The sequence below is a fragment of the Diadema antillarum genome, unplaced genomic scaffold (genome assembly GCF_040938485.1).
Source record: "Diadema antillarum isolate AM-2024a unplaced genomic scaffold, OU_Dant_1.0 seq00001216_RagTag, whole genome shotgun sequence".
Taxonomy (NCBI): Eukaryota; Metazoa; Echinodermata; class Echinoidea; order Diadematoida; family Diadematidae; genus Diadema; species Diadema antillarum.
This window is the reverse complement of record NW_027272008.1, coordinates 278,717-303,421: the sequence shown is the minus strand read 5'-3', so window position 1 is coordinate 303,421 and position 24,705 is coordinate 278,717. Positions and strand designations below refer to the sequence as shown.

The following is a 24,705-nucleotide window of genomic DNA, read 5'->3' as shown; positions in this document are numbered from 1 at the left end:
ATTAATGGATGCTGCGAGCTACATAGTGTGTTGCTTCTGATTTATTTCATCATATCAATGGTGTTTGGGTAGCAGTTATCAACAACTCAAAATAAGCATGAAAATGAAACATCTATTCTCTTTGGTTCAATACAAAAGGAGTATCATTTGTACTAGTCAGGTTGAACTTTGGCATTCATTACTGTCGGAATTAGAAAAATGAGAAAATTAAGAATAACCAAAGAGTGTTGTGCAGCTTTAAGTTTGGAATCGGCCCTTTCACTGAAGATGGATTATTATGATATTCCACCATTTGAAGAATAAAGTGCCGATTTTTATCGGCTCTAGGATTGAGATAAATGTAAGAAAGAAAAAATGATACACATTAGCGATTAGTAAATGAACACGCTTTGTAATCTAATGAGTAACGGGGTGGGATTGCTTTTTAAATTATAGTAATTAAATATAATCGCGGAGGAATATAGCCCCAAATGGGGTAAAGTAGGAAATTTCCTTTGGGCGGCAAGCGAGCCCATGCTGATGACCACTCACCTCCCGGACACCCTCGAGGAGAGAATGCTTTTGTTGCAACCGTGATTTGGTGCTTATAAATGGTGATTTGTGCGCAAAGACGACTTTATCTGGACGAAAACCGTGAGTTTCATTATGTATTGATGGTTGTAGAAGCTAAATGTATTGTGTGATTGATTTTACATAATGCATTCCATTGATGGGAACGATTATCCGGTATTATTCCTTAATAGTTACGGGACAAAATTTAACGGAATGAGAATGTGTCGGTCCATTGATGCGCTAATATTATTACCCATGCTCATAATTATGTAGTTTTACAAACGATCGGGAAGTTCGATGATTTCCGAATATTGAACTTTTACTCAATATTCAATGACTATTTAAGTTATGGGAAGATACAGATGTGCTTATTATACGGGATGATCATGTACAGTCTGAGATGTGAGACTACCACGTATAAGACATTGGGAATGAGGAGACGATCCCCGTCACCCGAAAACTTTTCTTGATCCTATTTGTAGCATAAGCATTGTGCTCGAACAGGAAGGAAAATACGCACATATTATAAAGAATCTGAATTATTAACAAAAAAATGACATATGTGGTAAGAATTTTGTGTCATACATAGATGCTGCAAATTTATATTTGGTCGCATGTAGTTGGGTGAATACACCGTAGACAGAGTCAGAGAAAATGAGCAGGCATTCTGGCTGAAGGTTGACGCGTGGTTTATCGCACCCCTCCGCCAGACCGGCGAGGTAACATTATCGCTCCCAGGAGGGTCATAGGTTTGTCAACCACATTCCGTAGTGAGGATCGGGCAGTCAATGCAGAGGGTGGGGTAGGCTCGGCGGGATACAAACGAGCTATTATTTCAAGGATTGGGATAAAAAGGAGTGGGAAATAACTGTTGGCTGTATAAAATGGGGTGCTCGCAGTGAAATTACTGAACTCTATCAGGAAAGAGGCATTGTTGTTGTGAGTTAGAATTGTTCGTGGAGGCAACCTGGTTGTGATAAGATGACGGGGAAAGGGATATGGGTTTAGATTAAGGTAGTTATCGAATTCTAACTGTTGCGCATGCAAACGTTATGATGCCCGATTATGTACATGCGTATTGTCAATATTATTGTAATACTTGGAAAGAGTTTTTTAAATAAGCACGGGTTACGTTATTTTCAGGGTTCACCGGAGTCATGTGTCCGTGAAGCTTCCAGTGACGGTAGTCTGTCTGTCTTTACGGAGATTGACCACAGGTAAACGTTGTTTATGAATGATTTCTGTCAATTTAATTCTTTGCCCGTTAGTAGTTGTATAGTTAAATATTCAAGGGTATACCAAAGCTGGTGAACTCAGTGGCGTGTTTATTTAACGTTATTTTGAGGACACAAAGTGTTCATTATATATTCTGGTTGATGATAATTGTAGTTGGGTTATTGTTTCACGGGCGAATGAAGGTATCAATTCGGAAAAACCCAGTGGGTTGACGTTCCTATAAATGGTGTTTGTGTTTATATAACATGTTTGATGTTTAATTGTTGATTAATTAAAATAATTAGTTTTTAATTGTTTTTGATTTTAGACATTAATTAACGGGATTTTTTCTGATGAATAATTTAGTGGAAATTAGACAATATTTCAGTCGTGTCTAATATAGTTAATGGGGGATAGATATATGAGTTTAAAGGGAACATCGAATGGGTCGAGATGTTCAATTTGTTTTGTACATACTCGTGTGAGAGGACGTTATTATGTTGTGGATAGTATGCTGGAAATAATACGATCCAAATTGATCCCATGTTTTTATGAAGTCATATTGTTTGTATTAGATATGATTGTCGTTGTCTGTGATTAGAGCAGAGCCCCATTGATTACACTCTCCTTGAATATGCCAGTTTATAAAGTCATTTGCGTTTTATAAACAAGGTTCATTATAAGATGTAAAAGATTTTATATTATATTTTGTGTTTTAAATGTTTTGAATAATGGAAAGTAGTTTAATTAATTTTTGGTTAGAATAAGCTTTTTATGTAAGTATTTTAAATTCTTTTAAACGAACACTGTGACGGTATACTGTCATGTTAATGACAAACATAATAGATTTAAGGCTGATGTAGTTGAATAGGATGTACATATGTAAATGAAATTAGCTGACTGTAGGTTGGGTTGTCGGTGTTTTGATTATAAAGCAAACATTATTTAGTTCGACGGTTTGAAGGTACATGTATTCATGTAGAAGGTGCATGTTAGTGGTATACTGGTTAGTGTAAAACTATAATAATATGGGTTCATTGTTCGTGGTTTAGTAATTTTAGGAATGCAAGTAATAAGATCTAATAAGGGTATGCGGCAGGAGTTTGGCCGTTATGAGAGATGACTTGCTAATTTCACAGAAGAGTTGAACGAGTTTCCGTTGATGGATTGGTGTTTGTGGAATTATTATGGATTAGCATATGGTTATTAAGTCCGCGATACTGATCAGTGTTGATGCCAATATTCGAGTAGCTAGTTATGATGAATGTTTTATTTCTTTCTTTGTATCGCAGGGGTTTTTGGTTGGAAGTAATAAAAGACCATTGAACCTAAACGACGAAGTTTCGCATACTTTGCGTCCCGACCCAGAACATAAACTGTTCAAATCTGGTGTGAATACACGACATTACAGTGAATACCATCAACGATGTAGTTCTTAAGTGTAAAAAGAGACATGAATTGATACCGCCAAATTCCAAGCAGAAATTCACATTACATGCAGATATGGGGCAATGGCCTTGAAAAGTGAAAAAAGTACACGAAGGAAAGGCACAGGTACACTGGTAAAATCATGCACAAAGTAATGGATTTTCGAGCAATTTGACATGTTTGCACGAAGAATATGGTAAACATCAAGGAGGTCTGACATCGCAGCTTGTGTCTGATCTAAAATGTTCTATCTGCATTGTATCTTACACCTCCATGTATCCTTAGAGAATTTCTTCAACTTTTATCACCCTTTTTTTGGGAGGTCTCAAAAGAAAAAAAGAAAATGGATCCAAAGAAAGAATTTTCAATCATCACATGGGTTAGTCTTGTTTATAGTTTGCCATGATTTATCTTGTTACCGAAGCTGGCGGGAGTGTAGTGCTGAATTTAATACTTGGCTGCGTTGGAGCGTTGCTAGGCGACGGAAATTCAATTGGGGGGCCTGAGCAAAGATACATGACTTGTCTTTCGACACCAGGCAAATTATGTTGAAATGTATCCCAATTACAAAAAGGCCTCTCAAAGGATCACATGACCCAAGAGCTATATATCAAAAAAACAGAAAATACGAACAAAATCATAGAATCCATGAAAACAGAGCGTTCTTTCCTAGCAAGGAATGTGTGGTTTTGTGAAAAACTGACAACACGGTTTTGAGAGTTTTCGCAGTCAATTGGCATCTAAATTTCATTCATCGTTGTACTGGACTTTAATAGAGATACAGATCAAAACTTGATGAATTGTGTGGATAATCTATGGCATTAATTCCATATGAACAAAGAGGACAATAGTTGACTGGATTAACATCTTTGCTTCTTGAAATATTCTTGGTCCCAATAATGGAAACAAACTTGCTGTGCTTCGCCAAATAATTATATGGCTATTTCATTCTTCATCTTTACTCATTCATTTATCAATAAGACTGAAAACTGGCAAGCGAGAGAAGGAATATATAGTTATATCTACATAATATGCATCAGTAATACTTGAGATTACTGTCTGAGGATGATATGAAATTATGAGAAAGAGGGAGCAAGCAAGAATTTAACAATTCAAAAGATGACAAAAACAGCAGATTTCAGCCATAGCTAGCGGGTCTTACTGCTCCAACAAATTAAACCTACATCGCATACTATAAATATCTTGTGGACGGGGAAAGATGACAAAGCTGTTGCAACAAAACGGAGAAGTCATGAACAAGAGCGATGACATCATTTTACTTCACAGGTGGATATAACATTGTCTGGGCCAATGATATTTTTCATCGGTGGAGAGGGCGCTCGTTTTGGTGACGACTTCACGGAATGCGTCGTCCCAAAACGATTTTGAGGTCCCAAAACTGTCCGCCCAGACTCTGCAGCTGTCTATATGTGATCCTCCCCATCATCGTTTTAAGATGTCTCAGGATGGAGCACGAAACTCGAATAACAAATGAGATGCTGTATGTTAGCTATTAAAGACTAATTTTATGGGTGCCTTAATTCACCACCGACCGCAACATGTGCCGATCATGAATAGGATGTCAGTGGGTGTAGAGGGGGAGGGAAGGGATGGGGTGGGGTGGGGGGAGGAGAGAGGGAGGAGAGAGGGAGGGCTGGGGGGAAATTGGAGACAGGGGAGTTTCTTTTTTTCTTTTTTTTATCAGAGATGTAGCAAAGATCAGATAGGGAATGTTCTGGGTCACTAACCTTCTGGTTCGGTGTCTGTTTTCTCCCTCGCTGCCGCTGCTATCTCGGGACCGGCTCCTGCACGCAGCAAATAATAAAAAAAAGAATTATCCACAAAAGTCATGGATGTGGAACACATGTTGAAGAGCACGAGTTGTAATTCAAAGAATAATAATTCTCCTCATGACTTGCAGGCTCAATTTTACAAAAATCAAACAATCAACCGCAGAGGGACAGCGGGTCATTTGATACGTGCAGCACATGGAGGACAATTTCTTCTAGTGAGTTCAGTCCTACAATTCCTGACCCGACCTTTTACAAGATGTCAGCCTTTTTTGTATCTATGCATCTATTACATGTATGTATCACTGTGGAGCTTTGGTAAGGTAATGATCCCATGCAATTTTCAACAAATGTCTCTTGTAATCTGTACCAGACGGTTGATGGTTCCAAGTGTACCACTTTCTAGCAAAAGAACATTGTGAAATGAATTTGGTTGTTAATTTTTGTTCAAAGGTATGATGTATGGAGCTGAATGGAACATCCACCCCTTTATTAGGGAAACTACTATAAAAGTGGATATTTTCACGCAAGTAATTTTACACACTCAGCCGGGTAAGATGAATTTTGCATGTTATCAATTCCACGGAATTAGGACATTAATTACTCGAAATATGGCACGAAAAAATATTTGCACGCTTTTATTATCACGCTAGCTTCTAATTGCGCGAAATGTGCAAAAATTTACACACTGCAAAAATTTTCACTTTAACAGTATTAGATAGTGGGAGCAATGTAGCATAGTGGATAAGATTCCTGACTCCCTATCATCCTTGGAAAAGATTTTTTTTTTTTTTTTTTACCCACAATGCCCCTCTCCACCCATGTGTATGAATGTTTATTTGGCAACACTAGGGTAATAATAATGGCAGGGCCCTCTGGTAGAACCGTGAAAACATCGAAGAGGCTACCCTGGATAAAGAAAAATATTTTTATCATATCAAGGTTAAGTATGACGTCTGTCGACAAGAAAGACGAACAGCTGATGTTGAAGAAGGAAAGTTGGATTCAAAATATGAACTCCTCCTGATCACTGACATTTTAATTTCTTTTTGTAATGGGATGGGAGGGAAGGAATTAAAAAACTTGACAAACCTTCTTCTTCTTCGCCTCCTCCTGTGTGTCATCTCATCTTCGCTGGCCTCCGAACCGGTCAGTGACCGACGATACCTGGGAGTGGACACAAGAGTATGGTCAGCAGTTTTCTACCTACTAACTTTAAAAAGTTTTCAGACACATGAGTGCACCTGTATTGGTATATGTTCACAATTCTATTACACCAGTCTTGTTTTCTCTGAGGCATTTTTTTTTTTGTAATATTGAGTTACCAACAAGAAAAAAAAAATGGAACCTAGCACATGACTAATTTTGCTTTTGTCTGAAACCTGGACAGCAAAACACCATAGACTTATTTTCCATGCATTGAATAGATTGTTGAAGACAATGGTTACTCCCCACTTCAACAGCAAATTAGCTAAGATCACTGAGATTGAGAATTAACTTGAGTAGCCTGTATTTTCCATTTGAAAATTTGGAAATCTGTTTTCGGATTGTCTTTTTCAACACATTAACTATTATGGAAATTTGACTGTAGTATGACCAACTTTAAATACTCTCTGCACAAACCAAATATTTCTCAATCCATATCTAACCATTTAGTATTATCTTTGTACATTGCTAGTGAAAGTAATGACAGGAAATTTTTTTTTTTTTGGGGGGCCAATTTCAATGACCTTTGACATAACCTACTATCTGTCACCCTCTTGTCATTTCAATCATCTTATGTTTTTTCCCCTCCATTTTGAAGACTGTCCAAGCTGAAGTTGTGGTGGGATTATGTGTTGCTTTGTTTTTCACCTAAGTAGAGTGGTTTTTGCCTTTACCTTTGACCTATCATTATCATGATTATGCATACAATTGTCAATTTATTTCTACCCTTCTGATCAAAATCACATTACCACTGCACATTCACAGTTTAAGCATGGCTCGACACTAACTTTTTTGTTTGGTGGCCCGATGGGGCCACCAAAATCCTAAATTTCAAATTTTTGGTGGCCCGACAGAAAAATTTGGTGTCCCAAAAACAAAAACAATAAAAAACATTAAAAGTCCTTTTTTTCATGAGTCAAATATTTAAGATTTATGATAGTAAGAATTAGAAGTTGGACATATCTACTCATAAATAAACTTCAACAAACTTGCAACACTCATTCTCAGGCATTCATTCAGTCCTTTTCATCCATCCTTTGAACAAATTTAACTGCTAATTTCCGGCGCAAAAAGTTACGAATTTATTGACATACTTTTCAAAATATTTTGGTGGTCCGAGGCGGGCCACCAAATTTGCCCTTTTTTAAAATTTGGTGGCCCAACTTTCATTTTTGGTGGCCCCGGGCCACCGGGCCACCGTTAGTGTCGAGCCCTGGTTTAAGTAAGATTTGGAAATTGTATCTTTTTTTGCAAAGGATAAAGTGACCTTTGACCATCATAAGTAAATAATAACATATGAAGTTTTATTCTTCCTCTCAAATCATATGACCACTGAGCTTTCCAAACTAAAGTTGCTGCTGAAAATATCACTTCTAGCCACAGTTCACAGCCCTCTGACCTTGAGAGATTGAATGTAGCATGCCCAGGGCCACTGTTCCAAGAATTTTATTATTCATCCTTTTTTTTCCTTTTTTTTTTTGTAATCATGAGAGCAAGATCTGAGATAGACACAAGGACAACCTGCAAACATGCCTCCACCACGCCTAAGGGCAGACGCATTAAAACATACAGCATGCAACATAATACAGTAAACAAACGTATACAACAAACACACCATATGACAGCACGAGAGAATGGCATAGAATAAAGACATACAACTTTTTTTTTTTTTTTTTAAAGATTTAGCTGTCAACTGAAAGAGGCTGAAATGGCTAGCACAGCAAGAGAGCCCAACTTTCTACAGTGATATGAGCATCGTCTCTTCAGAGTGCGAGTGATTACAATTCCCCTCAGAGATTCTGGCAGGCTTCTGTTGAGATTAGTGTTAGCATATTGATGTGGGAGAACATCAGAGACAAAAGGTGAGCACTCTTCAAGTTTGGTCGTCTCTGACAGGAAGACAAACAAGCGTCACTGCCGACACAACGGGAGAAACCTCCCAGCTGCCATTTTGTGGAGTGTCCGGGGTCTGTAAACAACCGAGGGACATCTACTCCCTTCCTCCCCGGTAACAGCTAGTGCACAGAGACTTTGGGATTTCTGGTGATAAGGGACAACCTTTTTTCTAGACCAACAAGGATTAATGACTGGAATGACATTTTGGCAGACTGAAATGATATCTCTTCCTTGTGTAAACTTGGGTCCTGCCCTAGAAGTTGGTAGAAACATCAGACACATGACACTGAAGTGAAGGTCTAAAGGCTATATTGCTCCTGCATTTTTTAAATGTTGAACTGAATGGATCGATTTTTGCAGAATGGCTACCTTTAGGGAAAAAGAATGACATTGTTCTTATTTGGTTTTATTTGATAACTTGTCCCATACAAATAGGAGAGAAACATCCGTACAATGTTGTATATTTGAGCAGACTCTGTAAATGGTCTTTTGTGATGTTTTGTCATTCAACAGTGTTGTATCGATGTAGACTGTTATACTGATGTCTTCAAAATTTCTGCACACTACTGCCAAGAAGATGAACGACAGCAACCAAGAATGCGAACAAGAATAAAACTTGCCTGAGGCCAGAGTATTTGAGACTAGCCTGACCTTAAAGAAACTAATGTTGGCAAAACAGATTAAAGCTATGCACATCAAATTGACAGAAACAGGTGCACGATACCGATCATCATCAAAGAACCTTCTTTCCCTTTTTTTAATAAATGTACTGTATTCCACTTTCAAGGCTGCTGCCAAGATCGGAAAGGGGGACTGTAATGAGTACATGCACAAACAGTTGGGTGCAGGGACAGTGGAGTTGAGCACAAGATGGGGAAAAGAGCTATTAACTCTGTTCATACCATCTGCAATCACAGTGTATACAATATCAATGGTATTTTGACAGAGTGGTTAATAAAAAGGTTAGGCTTGGACGGTCACATACCTAGAAGAGGAAGTGTGCACGAAGTTTGTGTTAAAGAAAGAAAGAAATGATACAGAGTGATGGAGAAGCAAGCGTGGAGAAATGGCACAGATGGCATCCATAGTCTATCGGATGGGGTGAGTTAAGGTTAGGGGAGACAAAAGAGAAAAGTGAGTGTTTGTTTATGCACATTTATTTACCTGTATTTTCTGGAGCTGACGGATTCTGTTTCACTGCCCGACCTGTCGCTGTGGCGATGTCTCCTGCGCGTTTGTCCCGGCGACGACGATCTCGAGTGAGGGCGCCGTGACCTGTGCGCACTCCTCATAGAGACCGGAGACTCGCCTCTTTGTGTGTACATCCCCCTGTTTGAATCGCACAGACAAAAATTTTTCTTCCTATTTCCTCCGCAGATCGCCATCGCCATAGCAACCATATCTGTCATCTCCATCCCATTGTTATCAACACCACCATCTCCTGTGCAATCATCATCAAACCAAATCCTTCCCTTCACCTGACAAATGGTCATGTGTCCATCTACAGTTGTACATCTTTGCCATAAGCATCAATCAACACTGCTATCATCACTAGACTCATCGACCTCAATTATCATCAACATCTATGGTGCACCAGCAGTGTTATCTCCAAAACAACTACCACCGTCTTCAATTTATTATCCACACCTCCATCAAATTTGCCACCACCATGAATGTTCCACATCAATATAAGAGTTATTGATCCTTCTTTCACCATCATCATTAGCTCCACCATCAATCATGAGTAATCTCATCCTCCCATTATCGTTTTCATCACCAACACCAGTATATTGCTCCTTATCCATCACTGATGCCTTCTCATTCTCCATTTTCCACTACCATCCACCAAAATTCACTTCTCATTCTCCATTTTCCACTACCACCCACCAAAATTCACTATCACAACATAATCTGAACATCAACTGCAATCATCATCTCAGCATTCTCAACCTCCACCACCTTCATCACCATCATCATTGCCATGGTAACGATTTTCAGTCCTCACCTGTCCGACATGCCTCCATCAGTGTCCTCCCAAGGTACAGACCGGACGCTGGTCCCTGAGGTGGGACTGTCTCGGCCCCCAAGTTGACTTTGTGATCTGCGTGTGTCACACAAAAAGAATACAAAATCTTGTCCATGATTTTGGATAAACTCACAAATCATTAAAGACCACCACAGACCATTACAAGTCATCTTATGTATGTCATGGCAGCAAATATTCAGTACATCACAGAATTCCATTGGAAATTAGGCGTGAAATTGGATATCACATATTCAACAAAATGCCTGGAGAAAGAACAAACATCATCAGGATCTTCTGAAGAGCTGACATACATTCAAACATTGCACTTATGATCTGGAGGGGCATTACAAATGTAGAATGGCCACAGCGAATTCAAATGAACATCCCTTGCATGGATTGGAGAAATAAAACAATAGAGAACACAGACAAGTACCCCAAAAACATAAGTTCCACAAGGATCACACATATAACTTGGTTAAATATACTTGTCAAGGTACATTGTAGGCATTCTGCAAAAGGCTGCACAGGAGCATGCTGCATACAAGATTGCTGCATCATGCATCCATTCTCAAACACTTGCCATCACTCACAAAGAATCACACAAGCTGCTGCTGAAATTCTTATCAGGCTTCAAGAGAGAAAGAAAGAAAGAGAGGGAGAGAGAAACCTTTTGAGTTCAAAGGTCACTTCATTTTCAGGCTCAGCCAGCTTCCTTTCCGTATGTGCTATCACTTAACTGATCAATGCAGGGCATAATACTTTGACATTTGTTTGAAAGCACTGATAACCCATTCACCGCTGCAGAAGAAAAATCTTAAGGCTGAAATTCTAACACCCTTTGGTGAGAGCTACATTTGGATTCCATCTTCACATGGCTTTCATGATTTTCTTCAGAGCCACAGCGAATTTAGCTTAGCTCCATATATGTGAATCATTCCCCAACCTACTTCTCAAGTCAACTGGAACATAGCCTGGCATTCTACTCTCCTGTATTCCTTTCAGAATAATGAATACATGGGTCAATGAAAATATCTTTTTTGGATATAATCAATCCCTCACTATTCTTTGTAACTACAGACAATCTTGCCTTCAACCTCTCATACAAAGCATAAGTAAAATAATCACCTATGTCAAACGTCTTTCCAGTCCTCTTCTCTTTATAGTCTATTGATTTTAATCCCTCATAAGTCACATTTTCTCCGAGTCAAAGTTATTTCTTCAGTCTAAACAGATTCCACTTAGGAAAGGTTGACTGTATATCCAGAGACCAAGTCATCATGTGACTTTTCCTTCATCTCATATTTGATATCATCACAACTTCAGTAATATCTCACAACACTCAAAGTATGAAATGCAATCCAACACCAACTCCTCAATTGCCAATACTGACCTCTGTACAGGTTCCGGGGCCACCGTCTTGGTGACCCGCCCGGGTACTATCGATATGCCATCCTCTTCCAGGGCCGGCGAACCTCCGCTCATCATGAGGGAGGAGTGGTTGACGTACACACTATCGTCTGCATCGTTGGCCGACACCCTCCGAAGGTAGCGCCGGCTCGGTACTCGGTGGACTTGCGGTTCCGGGCGCCGCAGGCGGAGGGAGTACTGAAGGGCCTCCTCTTGGGTGCGGAAACTGGAGACAAAACAAAATTAGGTCAATGGTCGGCTTAAGGACTAGTCCTTAGGGCATACTTGGTTGTTAACACGCTACAACACTGTCACATATACAGCCTTAAAATATAGCACTCCTATACTAAGATGTATTTATTTCTATGTCGTAGTATAGGGAAAAGATATAGTACAGATGTCAGATCCATGTACATGTAGACCTCTCACAGTTCAATCAAGACAAGTAAATTGAATTTGTCAGCAGATTTTATAAACTGCTAGCATCAAGTCACATCATACACCCTTTGAGGTTATTCTGCACGATCTTTCTAGAACACTTTGGATGAAATATCTAACTCAAAGGAAGACTTCTTGTTATGCGGACATTGTCAATTACAAAATACAAAAAAGATAAGTAAAATCAGACAATATACACGAGCATTACAACATGGCGGTCATCTTTTTCTTACATCTGTTTATCATCGCTCACTGAACTTCCACTGATAAGTTGCTTTCAAGATACGAGTGATCTTATCAATTAAATTCTGACTTTGGGGAAAAAAAAGTTCCCTTTGGATTTTAGTATGTCCAGAAAAACCACAAGCAATTTCCCTATTTGATAGGTGTGCTTGTATTGTCATAGGTGCGTTGCCCCTGGTTACATGTGCAAAAGCCCAAATGACACTCTGCACTCACCTGTAGCGGCTCCCGTTGCTCTTCAATGACTTGGTCAGTGTGCCATTTCTCTCAAGCATGGACGGGCGGAGTCGGAAGAACATGTGCTGCTCTATGTAGCATTGGAATAGGTGTTTGCAGGATGCCCTGGATGGGAGCTGCCATGTGTACTCCTGTTGGCATGGCAACGGGATGACACCAGACAAAAAGGAGTCAAAGAGAGGGTCAGGGATGAAGAAGGGAAATTTAATTGTTTTTGTGATTTAAAGTTGTTTTGTGTGTGTGTGTGTTTGCTTGAATGTGCATGAAGATGATTGAGTGTAAATCAAAGAACTACAGGTACTTACACTCTAAGAACTGAAAAAGTAGAGTGTGTCCTTACAGCACTATGTACTAGTACACACAAACCTTCCTTCCAGTACAAAAATATACAGAATGCATCTCGATCTGACAAACAAGAAATGATTCCGAGTACAGTTGTCATTAAGAACAAATGTGTTTTAAAACAAGACCATTCCTCGAACCAGTAAAAATGGTGACAAAATGGTGACAAATGCGCTGCTACTTCTCAGTGGGCACAGAGCTCTTTAATTTTGTAGTTTACACATATCCATTGTATGCTGAAATATGCTTAATACACAGACCACCATAAACCCTGAAATAGCATTGCTCTTCTGGATGTGGATCTTACAGCTCCATTAAAGTCACAATGTATTCTGATGATGTATACAGAACAGCTCGCTACAACGTATTTCTACACTGTTGCATCCATCCTCTTTCCTACCATAAAGACAGCTATTAATGTGGTGTACGTGATGACCTTTGACCACGACAAAGCCAGATGTTGCAAAATAGTAATATATTGTTTGTGATATATAACATAACAATTGCTAAGTGATCTTTAGAGAGCAGATACATAAACCTTGGGAAAAGTCAAACATATGGGAAGAGGAGTGAAAGGAGCAAAGTCTCAAGAGGCAATTAGTATGGTTGCCTGGCAACCGCATCTAGCTAAGAAACTGCTATTAAGAATTCAGAGAATGGGAGGAGCGTGGGAGTGTTAGCATAGCATCCACAAAGTTCACATACACACACAAAAAAAGAAACACACGTGCAACGTTACCATGGTAACTCAGCCAATCATCAGGCTATTCACCCTCTCTGGGGTCCAACAGGTTTCCTCCAAATGTTTGGGTTTAGTCTACAAGCACAGAAACCACATCTGGCTACTTTATACTGTAGCAGAACATGGCTCTGGGGCAAATTAGTTTTCTTTGAATATGTTGGCCAAGCCATGTACTGCAAGAAAGGAAATGGACCCTCTACCCTGAAGCTGAACTAGTCCCACATGTAAAATCTGATTTCACAGTATCATGTAAGAACATGAAGTATAGCGTAAAAAAGCATGAGTATTAGAGTCTTATCATCGTTAAAGGATAGTTTGAAAAACAAATGTAATTTCTATGATTTGGTAATTATCAAAATCTTATTCATGTCCACCACTTGTGTCCAAACAAACCTCATAACATTTAATTTGCATGGTTTGATACCTGCAAGAACTTCAGTCACTGTTAGTTTTTGTGACACAAATTCTATCTCTCATTATTAATGGGACATTTATATCTCAATCTGTATGATGGCAGCTGACCCATCCTGTGACACTTTTGTTAACTCAGCCAGCACAGAAGTAATTTAAAGGGATCAAGTATATTAGTGAACATGAAAAAAATATTGGCAGCAAGTAATGGGCTAATAGATATAATTCACATCAAGCAGATGATTTGCTTAATCCCTTCTGGATAATGGTTGCATGCTTGATTTTGTTTGAAACAATTCACATTTATTTTTACACACCTTCATCTTTAGAACAACTCTACATGTTATCAAGCAAACAAAAGTGGTGTATGAAGTAAGTGAAGCTTAAGAATTATGAACGAAAACTATAAATTTCTTTTGGAGGAGACTTAAAGCTGTTGGTCCCGTATGTCGGAAAGTCATACCCTATGTACGTTCAGAGGACCCACTTCACTTCTCCCGTAATGAGTAAGAAGAAATCCTAGCGTAATGGTCAGACACACACACACACACACACATACACACACCCATTACTGTAAAAGTGGATATTTTCGTGAGTAATTTTTTGCGCTTGGCCAGGTAAGATGAGTTTTGTGTGTTTTTAATTCCGCAGAATCAAGACATCAACAACTGGGACATAAAATATGGTAAACAAAAATATTTGAGTGCTTTTATTTTCACGCTAGATTTTGGTTGCGTGAAATGCACTACACATACATACAAAAAAACTTTTATAGTAATATACTCTGGTGGCGAGACCCACAGGTTGCAGTCACTCAGTTGAGTTTTTTCATTGCAATGGCAGACTTGGAGATTACCAAAGAATTAATAGTAATAATTTTTTTTATGACAGGATTAAAAGAGGAAGCGGAAAGTAATTTCAAGTGCTCACCAAAAGTAACACTGAACTGATGATATATTCGCAACAAGGATGAAGGACCCCTTTAAAAAAAAAGATCTGCCAGCAACAATTTCTGCAGAAACATCGTCACCAATTCAATTCAGGATTTTCAGCAAAACGATTTTAACAACTAGCTGAACAAGTGCCATGCTTTCGGAATATCAGGTGACGCAGCATGGGCCACCCGCAGAAAATGGGTTGGGGGGAATTTCCGAACTTATTGCACTTGAGCATTAGAACAACATTCATGCTCCAAAGAGGGCCACCTGGTCGGATATTTGCTGAGTCAACAAGGGCGGACATGAAAGCAGGAGAGGCATGGATCGGCTTCAGACGAGAACAAGAACTGCACATGAAGATATCCGAGTGAGGAGGGGTCAGAAACTTGAGGAGTTTCTCGCCGGGATGGAAGGAATGGGGTCAAAGATGGTGGAGAAAATTGAAAATGCTTATGAGGAGAATGGCATAAAAGCTCTATATGGGTAATGGGGTTGATTCTTCCGTTAAGATTTTGTTTTTCTTGAAAATAAACCAGTTAACTTCAACTGTCTGTGGTCAACCAGACAATTCTAGCCACAATGGCTAAAGTCTGTCTATTCACGATGATATCACGATGACCCTGTAAAATTGCTAGTGACCATATATTTTGTGTCGTTCTCTCTTACGTAGCTCTTTCATTTCAAGAGTGGTCTACATCAAGTTCAGACATTCTTTGTCTTCTATCACAAGCTATCACATTCCACTGGCAAATGGTGTTTAATTTGGCTGTTAGTTGAGAGTTATGTGTAATCTTTGTGAAACACTTTTATGACTGTGGTCTTCTTGGCCCTTGTGAAATGCTTTCAAAAGGTGTGGCAAACCTGGAATGAATCATATCACAATCAGGCAGCTCACAGTTACAATCTGAGCATATGCAGATACAGGTCACTGCAGACCTTTTCTTGAAACTTTTTCTTTACTGAGGTATTTGAAAAACTGGATCAATCTCCATGAAAACTGTGTTAAATACATTTCATGCATGAACTAGGTGCATATTGAAATGCAAACGTGATCGTGTATTCTTTTCGACCAAATTAACCAAAGCCATTCATAAAACACAAGTAAATTACCACAGGTGCATATCAGAACCTATGGGTGATTGTGAATTCTTTTCGACCTAATCAACAAAAGCCATTCATAAAACACAAGAAAATTACCACAGGTGCATATCAGAATGTACAGGTGATTGTGTATTCTTTTCAACCAAATTAACAAAGGCCATTCATAGAACACAAGTAAATTACCACAGGTGCATATCAGAACGTACAGGTGATTGCAAATTCTTTTCAACCAAATCAACAAAAGCCATTCATAAAACACAAGAAAATTACCACAGGTGCATATCAGAATGTACAGGTGATTGTGTATTCTTTTCAACCAAATTAACAAAGGCCATTCATAGAACACAAGTAAATTACCACAGGTGCATATCAGAACGTACAGGTGATTGTGAATTCTTTTCAACCAAATTAACAAAAGTCATTCATAAAACACGAGTAAATTACCACAGGTGCATATCAGAATGCACAGGTGATTGTGAATTCTTTTCAACCAAATCAACAAAAGTCATTCATAAAACACAAGAAAATTACCACAGGTGCATATCAGAATGTACAGGTGATTGTGATTCAATTAACAAAAGCCATTTATAAACAGATCTATGTAAATTACCACATTCTGCCTGGCTATTTTCAACTGCTCTTTCTATTGAAAGATTACTCCATGTTTTGAAAAGTCTGTGGTTCAGAGATCATCCAAAAGAAGCTGACCATTGCTAATCGTGAACTGGCTTATAAGTCAATCATCTACAAGATCAAGTATGGAGTGAAGGAATGATTTATGGTACAATTTATCACAAAAATGATTAGTAGCAGTCAAATACTGACTAAATAAAAGCAGAGGGAATAAATCAATTGATGGTACATCTGGATTATTTTTTTTTTTAAACTTTATCCAATCCTTCAAAACAAGACCGCCATTACATGTAGGCCTACATGATGCTAACAAGCTCATAACCCCATTTTAAACACATTTTGACCTCTCTCTCTCTCTCTCTGCCTTACAAAATTAACTTGGAACATTACAAGTGGGGCACACACATCTCTCAGCAGCGCTGCGTGCAAAACACACTGCAGGCTTAACATGTGGCCCCTTGATTGGACGTAACAAGGGGATATCATTTACACCACCCAGGAACCGCTGGTTGATTGACGCAATTGAAGATGCCTGGGCGCTCCACTTAACTCCTCAACCAAAACTCCCTAATGCCCCAAAATTATTTTGAACCTTCTCAAATAGAAAAAAAAATATCCAACAGTTCAAACAAGGGTTCATTTTTTCTATCACTCTGCTGCAATAGATCACTCCAAGAACACAGTCTTTCATATCATATGGTCTCACTCGTTTGGCACACAACCTCTTTCTTTTTTCTTTTCTTTTTTCAAGTTAACAGAGCCAAAGACAATTGCCATACACTGGTTTAGACTGTCATCTCTTTTCATATATTACTCTTTTAAGTTGAGAGCAGCAAATGAACATCAAGTCATTCCAACAAAATGTCCTCTTAAAAGCTCTTCACGGACGAGACTGGGCCAGAAATTCCTCCAAAGAAAAAAGTGTAGTCATTACAAAAGCCACTTGTAGCTTAAACAAATCACTTTCTCTGATCAGACGAGATAACTTTATACTGTTAGCATCTTCAAAATGCTGGAAATGTTTACACTGTGAGCAATACCCATCAAAGTTGTGACATGAGCATAAGAAATCAGAAGGGTGGACACACTGTAGATGCTGTTCCTTACATGGATGTTTGGAGAATGACCCTACCCTGTGCTTATTTTGACAAGATACCAAATTTGTATTTGTATAAACACTGCCTCTAAGGGTCTCAATGACAGAGACATCTTTAACATGCCAACCAAAAATTTAACTTAAATCACTGAGGTATACTGTCAGTTCAAATCAAACAAATTGTAAGCAGTCTCTTTATAGAACAATTCATTCCTAACCCTACAAGTAATATTTGGGGGATAAAGAAAACAAATGCTGCTATGAAATCCTCTACCAAGCGCTTTGTTTTCAAGGTGAAGTTTGAGTAACCGATCTGTCACCATGACGATTAGTAACCCTGCTGAGTAGGGGGAAAATCTCTTGAGAAAATTGCTTTGAGAGTGCCCTGGGATCAGAAATAAGTGATCCGGCGTGATGAGTGAAAGAAAGTTAGACAGACCATGGGCAACACTGCTGTTTTGATAAGACTTTATTCTCCTCCAATTGCTGTGATAGCTTGATATCATGTTCTAGGATCTTCTTGCTTTTTTTTTTCCTTTTGATATCTTTGTCCTTCCACCATCTCCCTACAAAATTTTGACTGATGTGATTAAAGATTGACTGATATGCTCTAAAACTTGACCTACAAACTACAGCACAGTTCATTGAACTCACATGAATCAAGTTGTTTGAATATCTTTAAAAATCGCATTCCTCTGTTCAGCACAACACAACAGTCAATTCATGGAATTATGATGTCACACATACAGCAAGTTTATTTTCTGCCACACAAAAACTATCTTTATGACAAATCAATGCTATAGACACTCAGCAGGGACAATCTGTTACCATTAATACCAAAATATTTTTGAGGTCAGAAAATGCGTTACATGCATGCTCGCCCCGGAATTTTAATTTCACAAATTTTGCAAGAGCAAAGGTTCACACAAAAGTTCTTGTCTACACTTTATGCACTGAAAGCCAGTGGCAATTTGTGAAAATTTCATGCTGTAAAGAAGGCCATCAGCTCCAATTTGCAAAAATTTCATGCCATGAAATCATTTCATTTTACAGTATACATTTCTGCTTTAGTGTGAATAATTTATGCCGGCATCACGCTCCCAAAAGTGCTCTAATCTGGGCTCTAGGAGCAGCCACTTTTAACCGGTTCACAAAGATGGATGCTCCCTTTAAATGGAGTCCGGAAATTTGACAAGCTTGTGCGGTACATTGGAACAAACATGAAAGCCACCTACCTTGTCTTCGACAATGATCTTGAATTCTGTCTGCCTAAAGTTCATTTGCCTGATTTTAGACCTGAAAGGAGAGAATTAGAGAGGGAGAGAGGGAGGAGAGAGAGGGAGAGAGGGAGACTGAATTTTTCTCCAGATTAGACTGAAGGAGACATTGTGTTTACAAAGAAAACATTGTGAGCACCTTCACGTCAGCTGAAGAAATGCGTGAAATGTACTGAACCCTGCCGACAACGGAAGCGAGCACTCACAGTGGGTCATGCTACACCTTCGGAGCTCCAATGTATGCCAACCACAAAGTTCCCCAGCCTTCCCCCTGCCCCCTTAAAAGAAAAAAAAATAATGATTAAATATAAAACCACCAACTTCCTTTATTTTTACCTTACATTTTTATTTTCAATAATATGAACAACCCAGGAACCAAGATGCTCCTCTTTTATTTTTTGACAGTGATCTACAAAATTCTTTGTTCACACTGGGCAGAACTGACGATGATTAAAGTGGCAGAAACTGTGCTATTATTGAGTGAATATGAATCCAAGTTTAACACTTTAACGACTTCATACTCCTTTGCAGGCAACAGCGCAAGTTACTGTGAGTCGGCCACACCACAGAGTAACACACACCTGCATGGCGGGTTGTGGATGGATTTGGTGATTCAAAATTCTACAAATTTTGACACGTCTCACATTGTTACTGTCACAAAAGACGGATATCAGGAAAACCAAACATTGCTCTTGGCATTCCATTCACATAATTGTCACAGTATTTTTTTTTCTCTCTCTCCCATTATTTTTTGCAACAAACAAGGAGACATCCAAGAAAAAGCTTCAAGTAAAAAATTGGTTCAAAGTACCATATAGTATACAACAATGACTGTGTGATTTCCCATCATTATTGAAAAGGAGAACTATGAATGCATGGACCAGGCCCACAAAGCATAAACACATTGCTGACATTCTACACACAGGAGGATTTTTTCTTGGGATGCTAAAATCACTACACCATATGCATTTTTCACACGGTGAAACAAAATATTAATTCAACCCACAAAATCCTAGAAGTTTTGGATAATGTAAGAATTGTGTGTGTGTTAATTATTTTCTATTTATCTTTTTATTTACCAACCATACACCCTTTTTAATGTCAGCAGTGCATGTGTTTTGTTTGTTTGTTTTTTTTTTTTAAATCTCAGCTCTATCATTCAACAATCGTTCTGTCATTTTGCGGGTTCTCCGGTCGTTGAGAGCTAAACATGGAACATGCAATCACGTATAAGCGTGTGACCTTGTCACATTCTCAAAGCAGCTTATTTTACTCTGGTGTGTACATAAACAAACAGCCTCTTTCCAGCTGATGAGAATGCTGTAAATGTGTTATCACTGGGGAATTGTAAAAGGGAGTCTTCCCTCAAATCACTTTTCAGCATGGTGTCATTGCTGTGGCAGAAGCTGGCATGGAGTTGTTTTACGCTACTTTAGGCAATACCAACTCAATTCAATTCAATTCAATTTTATTGTCCACTTAGGAAATTTGCTTCGTTTGCATGCATACAGATCCATTTGGTACACACTTAGAATGAATGCATGAATAGAATGAATACACACATAACAATAAACATACATGTTCATGCACATGGATATATGGTAGACATACATGTACAACATATACTAGAAATAACAATACAACACCAATATCAACATGTACAGTGTATGTCTACACATGTATTGAAGATGAAAATTGAGCAAACATTTCCAGGCATAAACACTGGGCATAGTTCATGGCTTTTCATTACAGGTGTGAATGACAATAGATACAGAACTGTCTATTTTGCCCTTTGTGACAATAGGCTTTGTTTATCTACACACACACACACAGATCAGATAAACTGCAGTCATTTGGGATAATCAAAGACACTGTGCATATTGTATCACGAATGAGCTTGAATTCACACTTCCAAAGTTTGCATTCAAACGTAAGTATGTATGTTATTGATTGCATTTGAACAGGATCTACATATGATTCCTGTTAATGATGGAGTAGCAAAATATTAAATTCAAGGAGCAATACAATATATAAACAGACTAAATATGAAATGATCAATCATAGTTGAACTCAAGAACACCAGTGTGTCATTTGACTGAGTTCTTAATCTATAGGTACAGTATGTTCTCATTGTAAAAAATTTGGAAATTTGGGTAGCAATCAAGGTCACGGCTTTTTGATTTATCATTCTCACTGTAAAAAATGTAGAAACTTGGGTCGCACTTATAGATGTGAAGAACCAACCTATACATGTACATGAATAATGCTATGTTTACTATCCCACAATGCTACACGTGTAATTTAATATACTGTGGTGAACTACAGCTGGTAAAAAACAGTATCACTAGGAGCGACATGCGTGGGGCATCGTGGATACAAAATTCCAACATTATTTTGCAGTTCTCACTGTACAACTTTGCGTCTATTTGTAAAAAAAAAAATTACACAAAGCATTGTGCTTTGGATCGTGACCCAAATCTTGAAAAATAACACATTATCTCAGTTCATACTGTAAAAATTTCAACATCTGGGTCGTGATCCTGATCACAACCCAAAACTAGAGCAGCACTCTGAGAGCGCAGACCACCGCCAAGCAGCTCATTTCCACCACTGATCTTGTTCTTCCATAGAGATCAGTGATTTCCACCCACATGTACCTGCATGCATGCTGAAAGTCGCCGTTTTCCCAATATAGAAGCCCTTTTGTTACATCATCAACTTCCAGCTGCGTGGCACGCCTCACCCTAGCAGAAACTAGAGCATGCATTTAAGTGCGTGTATGAAAACCTCAAAAATGCACAGCTTGAACTCCCAAGTTAATTGACCCTACCTGCCAAAATATCAAAAATCCTCCATAAAATCCATAGAAATTGCCAGATCACTACCATGATTTAATCTGTTTCTTGTCATTCTCAACCTTTCGTGTAAATTTCACCCAAAATCTGTTCACACCTTTTTGAGTTATTTTGCACACAGACAAAAAGACAAACAAACAAATAAACAAACAAACAAACAACAAATGCCTATGAAAATAGAACCTCCTCCCTTGGCGGAGGTAATACATGTTATTTTGAATGCAGTGAGAACTGCACTAGTATGTCATGTTAGATCAAGCCTGGAGAGCACTCACCAGTAGTAGGTAGCAACCTTGCTCTTGTTGCGGTAGACGACCACACCCTGTGGAGTGGTACCCAAGAAGTACTCCACATGGTCCTCCCCCTGCACTGGGTAGAGGTCCACCCCGTACATTTCCAGCCGCTTGGCCCGGTCTAGGAAACCGAGCTCTGCCTTGGCTGGCAGCAATCCCCTATATAATACAAAATGAAAGATTGAATATTTGATTTTATTCAATTTATTTCAGCATTTTTCACAAAGTATATACAACGTAACAAACAATTTTCTAATACTAATCATGTCATATCCAACACAAAATGAATATAAACATAATCATATATAATGTACCAATAATGAATTATTGTATAGGTGAATTATAATCATACAAAAACAATTGGAAAATCATTGATTATTCAATCGAATTAATACATACAAAATGCAGGAGACCGTCATCTTAAGCTGAAGCTTGAGTTTGATGGCAGCCTCTGGAAAAACATATGGCTTGTACTTCTTTACAAATCATTTAATACATATCAAATTGTGTAACCGAGTAGGGTAGCTACAAAATGCGTCAGTGCATATATTGATAATTATCTTCTTTTATTCTTTAATATAAAAAAAAGAAGAAGAAAGCAAACAATGATTAAAATTATAGCAAAATCAGGTCTAAAGGGAAATTAATGAAGATCAAGATGATCAGTGATGAAGATTTGTGTTTCTTCATTTGATACAAGGATAATGTTGCCAATAAAATCATTCAAGACAGACAAACATTCTACATACACATACATGCTACATGTAGGCCTAATGAACCTGTACTCTTTTGTTTTTCATCATACTGACACAAATGTGTGATTAACAATGACAGCCTTCAGGAGAAAATTTTGTGAAGAATAGGAGCTAGCATTCTTTACAACAAATCATCATCTATAAAGGACATTTTAGTGGCACATTAACCCATCCCCGTCAGCTCCCACAAAAAACGTGGTTTTTATTATTTATGACCAAAAGAGGGCGTCCTAGGACCTCAGGCTTGGCCAGGAGCTGTAGAATAATTTTAGCCAATCACAGAGATCCTTACTGGGACTCAGAAAAATAATTTATGCAAAGAAACATATTTTAGAATGTCTCTTATTGGCCAAAACACCTGCCAGGGGTTCGAGCCTGCTGAGAAACTAATCAATATTCATGTTTACAGCGCGCATGTATCTTTGTTGCCCCAGCAACTGCAGTGATTTCTTACACGCGGTATCGTGATATCGATCTCCTCATAGAGTGCTTGACGATATCTCCTTGTGTGTGTACGTGTACTGCTATGCTATGCTGGGGCGTCCAGCCACGGGGGTGTGTGTGTCGAATTCCATTTACGTTAGTGAGTGTGGGTAACTTCTCTAGGTTTCCCGTCCATTTCTCTCTCTCTTTTCTCTCTTTTGCTTTCGTATCATTCTATATCTTTCATTCTCAGAGTACAATCGTACTTCTGAGAGTGTTTTGTTCATTTTTTCTAAGTGATTATCTCGTTTGCAACAATTCAGAGGTGAGTTTTTGTCCTAGTGTTTGTTGAGTTTTTTGATTGAACACGATGTAGCTTATCTACGTATGTGCGCAAACATCGTAGCTTGTGTGGTACCCACTCGTTTGTTTTCCGTGTAAGCATTTTTGCCGTAGTGTCTTCATCGTTCGTCTTCCAAGCATCGTGTTTTCACCCTAGTTTTTCTCATCGTAGTTTTTTACCTCGATTTTTTTTTGGGTGCAAGATGTTCTGTGTATTTTTTCTACGGTAATATGCCATCGTTGATGATCTTCGTGTATTCATTACTAGTTTTTCACCTCCGTTTCATTTTTGTGTACAACAAATGTCTAACGTGGCGTAGTTACAACTATGTTTAGAGATAGTAGTTAGCTAGGTCTGCGATGTCTGTATCATTTGCTGATATGTTTTGTGAGCTGAGAGTGACTATGATGGGAGTGATATTCAGGGTTTTGCTGTGGTTGAGGTGATGGCAAGATGTAATTCATTTTGTGTAACCATGTATGACATTGATGATGGCGAGTAAAACTACGACACGAGTAACCTAGCCTAGGCCAATGACGAGAGCTAGAGTGACACAACTGAAGAAACGGGGGCTGATGCTCGCTCGTGCACGGGAGTGGTCTAGAGACCTGCATTACAGTTGTGTATTTATTTTTTTTTTTCCTTTTTCTTATTCACTCGGGTATTGTGCTACCAAAATTCGTGTCTCTGAAGAAACTCAACCAAAAGCTTGACAACAAGTTTGCATCAGGTCTATTCTGTAGTAATAGCACTAGGTTCTAGATCTAAATCATAATGGCGATGCTAATTTAGTTTTCATTTAGAACTTGATGAAATCCATTTTCTTTGCTCATTTTTCAACTGATAAATTATTTAGAACTGTACTTAAATTCTGATGTACTGCATTCACCATTGTAATAAAAAAGAGCCTGCTGATCAGGTGTTTCATTGTATCCTTTTCATTTCCTCCCTATCCTTTTGGTTTCCTTCCTGTCACTTTCTTCTTTGACCCTGGATGGAAAAAAAAAAATCCCATCTTGCCATTAAAGACAGAATACATAACCATCATGAAATATCAT

The 24,705-nt window shown here is 38.5% G+C and overlaps 1 protein-coding gene across 1 annotated transcript in view; it reads right to left on the bottom strand.

The window, feature by feature from the left end:
• Positions 1 to 24,705, bottom strand: part of LOC139744873 (band 4.1-like protein 4A) — a 78,494-nt gene that overhangs the window by 19,943 nt on the left and 33,846 nt on the right. The window contains exons 6-13 of the mRNA XM_071655285.1: positions 22,109 to 22,285; positions 18,937 to 18,997; positions 12,418 to 12,569; positions 11,504 to 11,746; positions 10,093 to 10,188; positions 9,252 to 9,416; positions 6,078 to 6,152; positions 4,944 to 5,000 (exon numbers count right to left, since the gene is read on the bottom strand). Coding sequence (XP_071511386.1) covers positions 4,944 to 5,000; positions 6,078 to 6,152; positions 9,252 to 9,416; positions 10,093 to 10,188; positions 11,504 to 11,746; positions 12,418 to 12,569; positions 18,937 to 18,997; positions 22,109 to 22,285 — 1,026 coding nt within the window. The remainder of the gene's footprint in view (positions 1 to 4,943; positions 5,001 to 6,077; positions 6,153 to 9,251; positions 9,417 to 10,092; positions 10,189 to 11,503; positions 11,747 to 12,417; positions 12,570 to 18,936; positions 18,998 to 22,108; positions 22,286 to 24,705) is intronic.